This window comes from Bos taurus, chromosome 15 (assembly GCF_002263795.3).
Source record: "Bos taurus isolate L1 Dominette 01449 registration number 42190680 breed Hereford chromosome 15, ARS-UCD2.0, whole genome shotgun sequence".
Taxonomy (NCBI): Eukaryota; Metazoa; Chordata; class Mammalia; order Artiodactyla; family Bovidae; genus Bos; species Bos taurus.
In genome coordinates, this window is record NC_037342.1 from 44,598,822 (window position 1) to 44,607,921 (window position 9,100).

The 9,100-nt window shown below is 36.1% G+C and overlaps 2 protein-coding genes across 2 annotated transcripts; both read left to right on the forward strand.

Annotated features, from left to right (window-relative positions):
* Positions 1–1,710: 1,710 nt before the first annotated feature.
* OR10A3G (olfactory receptor family 10 subfamily A member 3G) lies at positions 1,711–2,655 on the forward strand. The gene has a single exon (NM_001390183.1). The coding sequence runs from the start codon at positions 1,711–1,713 to the stop codon at positions 2,653–2,655; it is 945 nt and encodes a 314-aa protein (NP_001377112.1).
* A 5,119-nt stretch (positions 2,656–7,774) lies between these two features.
* On the forward strand, positions 7,775–8,719 carry OR10A3I (olfactory receptor family 10 subfamily A member 3I). The gene has a single exon (XM_024975631.1). It carries the CDS (start codon positions 7,775–7,777, stop codon positions 8,717–8,719), a length of 945 nt encoding a protein of 314 aa, XP_024831399.1.
* Positions 8,720–9,100: the final 381 nt, after the last annotated feature.

Consider the following 9,100-nt stretch of genomic DNA (forward strand, 5'->3'; position numbering starts at 1 on the left):
AGTTAACTGGTTTTCAAAACATCACACAAAGCTAGCAGGACTTCATTCTATGCAAGCTGTCATCGAACACACTTTGAGTTGAGCAAGTCAGCCTTCCTCCCCTCTCCCTCCAGTCTAATTGCCCTTCTACCCGCCACTTTCTTGTGATGTAGTTATTCACCTTCATCCTTCATTTAGAAATAAGCTTTCTCTCAATGAAATGTCTGAACCCCTTGTTTCCCAATAGTGTTTATATTGATTTTACTTTTCATGTAAACATAACATTTCTTAAAGGTACAGTCTGCATTTTCCATTTATTCAAGAAAAAATTGATTTAGTACTTGTTATGAGTCAGAGACTGTCGTAGGTATTGTGAATATAAAACATAATCTTTGTTGTCCTGGAGTTTATGTTTAGTGAAAGAGTTAGTTTATACATAAAAAATATACATAGAATATCAGTAGGAGATAATAAAAGAACAGAACACAGTATGAGAGGTAGGGGTTAGAAGTTCTGGATTAGGGAGTGAAATCCTATTTCCCATTTAAGCTGTGAGGTTTGCTCCTTGTTGAACTCTGGTAGGTGCTCAATCAGTGTTTGTTTAGTAATTAATGATTAATCGCACAATTGGATAAAATTTAATAGGGAGAAAGAAGAGAGGAAGGAAGAGTGAGATAAGGGATTCATTAAAATTACAAGTATAAAATTCCTACAACATGGGCTTTTTCTTAAATCATCATGGTCATAAGGAAGCACCATGGAGAAATGACCCTCCAAATTTCTCATCTGGGCAAATCCCAATATATTTGTCTAGGAACAGTCTGAGCAAAAATCTGTAACTCTAAAATTAATGTACATAGTTTACAGATCACCTAAGGTAGAAACATCTAAAACAAACCCTCTTTGTGTGTTTCTGCAGATCGTTGTCACTTTTAATCAAGCCATACAGAGTCATTTTGAACTAATGAATATTCATAACAGTTACATATTTTCTTTGTTGTACTTTGAATTATTAGGTTTTTTATCACAATTTTCTGGGTAGCTTTTCCAATTTGTCTCTTTTTGATACTTTCATTTTTAAAAATTTAAAACTTTAATCTATTAATTTTTATATTGTGTTAAAATATCCATTACATAAAATTTACCATTTTTAGGTGCACATTTCCCTAGTAGTATCTGTTGAATTTTTATACTTGTGGAAACTCAAATTGTCTTATCTGTTCCATTTTAAAAATCTTTAAATATTTCTTAATCCAGAGCCTTTTGAATGAAATGAGGAGAGCGCTAATCCACATTTGCTTTCCTCTTATGTCCGTACTTTCTAATAAGAAAATGTGAGCCCAGACACTTTTTGTGGTCTTTAATTTCATTCTTATATAAAATTGGGAATATAGATGATAACTTGATCAATGTTACATGAAAGGGGTCTAAGTTACAAAATATTCCTATTTGCTTTAACATTAAATGAGGTTTTTAAACTACTTAATGTTCAATTTGTCATAAAAGTTTGATGTTATTTTTTGGTATTATTTTGTATATGTCAGACAAGATTTCTAAGTTACAATAATCAGCTCTTCTCCAAAATTGTTAAGCTAAATTTCTATCAGGATGGGCTCCTGATAGAGCCCATCTTTATGTCTTCTGCCGAGATTGGTTTGGTTTAAGCTATTGGACTGTGACTTTGACCTTCCAAGCCATATTCGTAAGAACAACATATGCTTCACTGTTGACATGAAAAGACAAAACCAAAGCTCTGTGGTTGAATTCATCCTCCTGGGCTTTTCTAACTTCCCTGAACTCCAAGAGCAGCTCTTTGTGGTTTTCTTGGTGGTTTACCTGGTGACTCTGATGGGAAATGTAATCATTATAGTCGTCATCTCCCTGGAACAGAGCCTGCATGTCCCCTTGTACCTGTTCCTCCAGAACTTGTCTGTGGTGGATATGGGTATCAGTGCGGTCATTATGCCTGTCATGCTGGTGATCCTTTCCACTGAGAAGATGAGGATTTTTACAGCGGGCTGTTTTGCACAAATGTACTTCATTCTTCTTTTTGGTGTGACTGAATGTTTTCTTCTGGGGGCAATGGCTTTTGACCGATTTACTGCAATCTGCCATCCTCTGAGCTACCCAATGATTATGAACAAAATGGTTTTCATGAAATTAGTTACATTCTCATGGGTCTCAGGGATCACAGTGGCTACTATGCAGACCACATGGGTGTTTAGTTTTCCCTTTTGTGGCTCCAATGAAATTAATCATCTCTTCTGTGAGACTCCCCCAGTGTTAGAGCTTGCATGTGCAGACACCTTTTTGTTTGAGATCTATGCATTCACTGGCACCATTCTGACAGTTATTGTTCCATTCTCGTTGATACTCTTGTCTTATGTTCGAATTCTCTTTGCCATCCTGAAGATGCCATCAACCACTGGGAGGCAAAAGTCCTTTTCTACCTGTGCCTCCCATCTCACATCTGTTACCCTCTTCTATGGCACAGCCAATATGACTTACTTACAACCTAAATCTGGCTACTCCCCAGAAACCAAGAAGCTGATGTCCTTGGCTTACACGTTGCTCACACCTCTGCTGAATCCACTGATCTACAGCTTGCGAAACAGTGAGATGAAAAGAGCTTTGATGAAATTATGGAGAAGAAAAGTGGATTTACATACATTCTGAATGTGTTGAGAAACCTTGTGATAATTGATCTTGTCTGACTGCACTGTACTTAAATTTACTTATGGTGAAAATAGTTTACCTTCCTTTCTGTCAATGTATCAATCTGTTGAGTTCTCCAAGTCTGACAATCTATTAAGGAAATATATCTCTTTAGATGGTGTATTCACATTCATTTTTCATAGATGTATAACTTTGATGACATATGATATAACAATTTATTTATCATTTCCTCTATTGTGAACATCCATGTTGTTACTGGACTATTGTCATTAAGATAAAACTTTAATAAAAAACTTGATCCATATGTTCATATGTATTGACATTTTATTTCTGTATGATAGATTGCTCAAATTAAGCTTGAGGGGATGAAGAATATGTGTAGTTATAGATTTTAATAGCTGTTACAGAATAACTTTTCAAAATCTTTGTAACTCCTTTTGACTGATCTGAAGTCCCACTCTGGTGAACTACTGAAGTAGAACTTCAAGAGACCAACAAACAGATGAGATTTAATCTCTAGAGTGAAAATCTATCCCATGAACATGTAAAGAAAGTTGAGTTATTCTGGGAGACCAAACCATTCTACTTAAGGAACTCACACAAATTATAATTCAAAACAGAATTTCTCTTGTTTCTGTTCTACATATTTATCCAATGTTGGTGACTAGAGAACTCCATGGAAACTTCCTAAAGTCTTACTTGATAATATTCATATCTTTTTCACTTGTGGACCACAGTTTTTAAGACATTTTCTAAATTTCCCTTTGTTGGCCTAAAATGCCCCCGATACCTTTCTTATTAACAATAGATAATTTTTTTTCCTGTGGGAACCAATATGGTAAATAAACGAGCATATTTTCTATGGTTGCTGAGGCAGACCATAACTTGTGACCTTTTCAGCATGATTAATTTCTCATTTTGCAACATTTGGAAGCTTTAATGCTTGCTTCTAATTTTAATGTTGCTACTGAGTTGGACAGGACTTTGTGACTAAACAACTGTGAATAGAGAAGGACCCTTTCATTGAATTGTGTTACAGGAGCTCCTACTGTCCTTAGTTTCTGCTCCAGAGATATTAGTAAATGGGCAAAACATCCTTTGCATTAAAATTTTTTTTTAAATTTTGGCAGAAAACAGTCTTTATGGACAACTATTTCTGCCAAAAATGAGTTGTGGAGATAGAAACCTGATTGTGTTTTTAAAAAAGGATCCCTGTGATGGGATTGATTGGGTATGAATCACTCAAAGTACTTATTAAGCAGGCCTCCCTATGCCTGGTGAACTTGACACATTTGTGCTTGGGGTGTTATCCCACCATAATGAATGACATAAGAGGGATCCTTGAATTGGATTCTGTGATGAAAATCCCCTCTCCTCAGCATAAGTGGTACATTTCCCACTGGACACAGATTAGATTGAATGAATTTCAAAGTGTTGTTGGCAAATTCATTGCTGCCAAGAGGGGTAAGCTTCCTTAGAGAATAGAGCAAACTGCTCAAGAAAAGCAGCAATAAGAAGTATACAACACACACACACACAAAGAGGTATACAAAGGGAACCTTCATTCTGGCCTCATCATTTGGTTCTGGACAAAGCCCAGCCTGCAGATTCATTAATCTCTTCACTCTTTTGCAACTGAGCCAATGGTCTCATTGTTCAAGACAGTTTAGGCCCTTGATTTCCACACATACTCAGTGAAATCAATAATTTGTGATTATTTTACAGAGAAAATAATGGAATTTGGGAGGTTAAAGTATTTGCTTAAATTATACAAACAAGTCTAGGCCTTTTGATTCCCAGTTTAAAAGGTCTGTTTGAAATCATTTGTAATGATATTTTTCTAAACAATTTAAAGTGGCTGTACATTTCTAGTACATATGATCAAAAAATTCTTGGTTGAAAGGGTAGGTGGGAGGGTACCCAGGCTTTTTACAAAGAGGCTTCTATTTTCTTGACCTAGCTTGTATTAGGCCCTGCATAAACTGTATGTTCTACCCAATCATTCCTCACCCTCTGGCTCACCTGCCTTTCCTCATGCCCTCACCCCACCATGCTCTTCTTTCCCCAGTTAAAACCTTTATTTAGTCTTTGTTTCTATCTGCTATTGGGAGATGTCATGGTGACACTGAATCTTGTGTGAGGAGGCGCTTGTTCCCTATAGGAATATGAGGGAGTGGTGCTCCAGGTTTAGCTCTCTTGAGCTTTCTCAACTGAAGGCCCAAGTTCAAGCCTCTTTAGCTATTGTGCAAAGACCTGAGGAAGCACATACAAATTGACTGCAAGTCCTCCAGGGATGGATTCTCTGGGGCATATGATTCAGTGTCATAATGTTCCAGATTCAGTGCGAAGTACACAGTCACTGAGTTGTGTTTATGGGAAGGTGGCTTCTGACTAGACGTGAAACTTCTGACAAAATAGTGAACTTTATTGTCAGAGTCTATAGGTAAGGAAGTAAAGGTTCTGCTGTGTGCTTGTTAGTGGGTTTTCCATTTGTAGTTCATCTTCTACTGATAGAGATACCATTGAAGTTATGTCTCAGTGCTCAGGAATTACTAGACACAGATAAAGCATTTGAATAAGTAAGACACTTTGGTGTCGATGCTGCTCAATTTCTTTTTTCTTTCAGAGAATAAGTTGGGGCAATAGACATGTGTACTTGGAATGCACTAATCCTGAAAACTTAGAAGATTGCAACTGGGAAGGAACTTGGTAAATAAGTCCAACTCCAACCTTTTTCACCTGGAAGGTTGACATGATCTTCCTAAGTATTCCATGTCAGAGAATAATCAAGAGAGCATTAGGATGTTCTAAGTTACAGAGAAAATGTGGAGCACCAATGGTTTGTTGCTCTTTCCATCGTGAACATTTTGTTTCATATATTCTTTTAATTAGTCCTTTACAGGTTTTCCACTTTGTTTATATGATACTCCAAGTTTTCTATTTTCAGTGCTTATACACTTTAAAAATTTTTAGCTGAATACATATTTCTCTTTTTCCCCAACTAGAAATGGGTTTAAATATTTGGTCCTATTTTTATTGATTTAGGTGATTTTTGACAACCAAAATATAATTACTATGGTTGATACAGACATTTGATTTTAATACAAGACTATAGGCAAATTCAGATATATATAAGTCAACCCACCATGGCTGTCTGCTGATATTTTAATGATTGGTACCCAAGGCAACATTTTATGTTTTCAATTGCTCCTTCTGTCTTTCTGGATTCCTCATTTCCCACAGATGTCATTCCCTGGTTTTCAAACTATCACAGAAACCCAGAAGGCCTCCATTCTAGTGCTAAGTTGTCATCAATTACATTTTGACTTGAGTAAGTCGGCCTTCCTCCTGTCTAATTGCCCTTCCACCTCTGACTTCTTGTGATGTAGTTTTTCATTTCTCCTCATTTAGACTAACATTTTCCTCACTGAAAACTCTAAGACCATTGTAATTAATCTTGTTGCCCAATAGTGTTTATACTGATTTAGCTTGTCATGTAGATAGAATATTCCTTAAAGGCAGAGTCTGCATTTTCCTAAATTTTGTTTTCATTTGTTCAAGAAAAAATTGGTTTTGCATTTGTTATGGGTCAGAAACTGTTGTAGGCATTCTTAATATAAAACATAATCTTTGCCCTCCTGGAGTTTATATTTAATGAAAGAATTATTGTGTATCTATACATATATATATATATATGTATATGTCTGTATATGTGTCCATGTCTGTATAGATGTATATATAAAAGTAGTAAATAAAATGTCTGTAGGAGATAATGAAAAAATAGAGCATGGTATGAGAGGTAGGAGTTAGAACTACTGGCTTAGGGAGTGAGGCCTTGTTTCCCATTTTAGGTTGTGTGATTTGCTCTCTGTTGAGCTCTGGTGTCCAAAGTGTGCCTTGGAGCATGGAGGCTTAAAAATGGCAGATGGTCAATCAATGTTGGTTGAATAATTAATGATTAATTGAACACTTTGATGAGAAATTTAATAGGAAGGAAGAAAGAGAGGACAGCAAAAGGGAACTAGAAGGGAAACTTTTAAATTATAAGTTTACAATGAGTAAAACATGAACATTTCCTTAAAACATATGATTACAGGGATATACCAATGAGAACTGTCCCCCCCACCAATTTCTCCTCTGGACAAATTTCTATGTATTTGTCCAGGTACAGTCTGAGCAAAAATCAAGTGTAAAGCAAATTCACATAGTTATGGATCACCGAAGGCAGGAACCTCAGAAATAAACCCTCCTTGTGTCTTTCTGCAGTGTTGTCACATTTAACCAAGCCATACACAGTCCTTTTGAACTAATCAATAGTTATAACAACTGCATATCATCTTTGTTAGACTTAGACTTATTAAAATTTTATAAAATTATATGTGGGTTATCTTGTTCCTTTTGTGACTTCTTGAGACTATATTTTTAATTAAAATTTTTAATCTGTTAACATTTTTATTATGGTACAATATATGTAACATAAGTTTCACTGCCAGTATATAATTCTGTAGCAGTAAGAACCTACTGTAATTTTATATTTAAGGAAGTTCAAATTGTCTTATCTTTTCCATTTTTGAAAATATTTATATATTTCTCTGTCCAGAGCCTTTTGAATGAAATGATAGCCTTGGCCCACATTTACTTTTCATTTATGTCTCGACTTTCTCATCAGCACAAGCAGATATGAGCCTGGACACTTTATTTTTGTGGTCTTAAATTTCATATTTAGGTAAAATTAGGAAAATAGGTGATACCTTTAGAAATGTTATATAAGTGACATCTAAGTTACAATATATTCCTGCTTACTTTAACATTAAATTTAAATTCCAAACTATTAGTATGCAAGTTACAATACAACTTAGACATTATTTTGTGTATATCAGATAGGATTTCTAAGCTACAATAATTGGTCATTCTCCAAAATCGCCAAGCTTCTATCTAGAAATTTGCCAAAATTGCTAAATTTCTATCAGGATGGGCTTCTTTTTTCATCTTCTGCCCAGATTGTTTGGGGTGACTGCAGACCCTGACTCAGAGCTATTAGACTGTAACTTTGTACTATAATTTATACAATATGTTTTATAACTATGTTCTTCAAAACAATATATGCTCCACTGATGACATGAAAAGACAAAACCAAAGCTCTGTGGTTGAATTCATCCTCTTGGGCTTTTCTAACTTCCCTGAACTCCAAGAGCAGCTCTTTGGGGCTTTCTTGGTGGTTTGCCTAGTGACTCTGATGGGAAATACCATCATCATAATTGTCATCTCCCTGGAACAGAGCCTGCACGTCCCCTTGTACCTGTTCCTGCAGAACTTGTCTGTGGTGGATATGGGTATGAGTGCGGTCATTATGCCTGTTATGCTGGTGATCCTTTCCACTGAGAAGATGAGGATTTCTATTTTGGGCTGCCTTGTACAAATGTATTTCATACTCACTCTTGGTGTTACTGAATGTTTTCTTCTGGGGGTAATGGCTTTTGACCGATTTGCTGCAATCTGCCATCCTCTGAGCTACCCAATGATTATGAACAAAATGGTTTTCATGCAATTAGTTACATTCTCATGGATCTCAGGGATCACAGTGGCTACGGTGCAGACCACATGGGTGTTTAGTTTTCCCTTTTGTGGCTCCAATGAAATTAATCATATCTCTTGTGAAACTCCAGCAGTGCTAGAGCTTGCATGTGCAGACACCTTTTTGTTTGAGATCTATGCATTCACTGGTACCCTTCTGACAGTTATTGTTCCATTCTCGTTGATACTCTTGTCTTACATTCGAATTCTCTTTGCCATCCTGAAGATGCCATCAACCACTGGGAAGCAAAAGGCCTTTTCCACCTGTGCCTCCCATCTCACATCTGTTACCCTCTTCTATGGCACAGCAAGCATGACTTACTTACAACCCAAATCTGGCTACTCCCCAGAAACCAAGAAGCTGACATCATTGGCTTACTCTCTTCTTACACCTCTGCTGAATCCACTGATCTACAGCTTGCGAAACAGTGAGATGAAAAGAGCTTTGATGAAAATATGGCAAAGAAAAGTGGCTTTGCATACATTTTGACTTGCTGAGAAGCCATGTGATATATATTCGCTGTCTGACCAAACTGTAATGTAATAATGATGAACTAGTTTATATTTCTTGATATAAATATATTTAATTTGTTGAGTTCCCCAAGTTTGAAAATATGTCAGGGGGCTCTCTGTTTCTAAAGGATATTCACATTCATTTTCTCTAGCTGCCTAAGTTTGATGACATATGATGTAAGAATTTATTTGCCTATTCCTCTATCATGTACATTCTAGTTTTACCAGATTATTGTCCTTAAGATGACGCTTTGATGAACAAGTAGTTCCATATGTTCATATTTACTAACATCTTATTTCTGTAGGACATAGGCCTGGGCCTCATGGGATGAAGAGTATGTGTGTTTATAAATTTTAG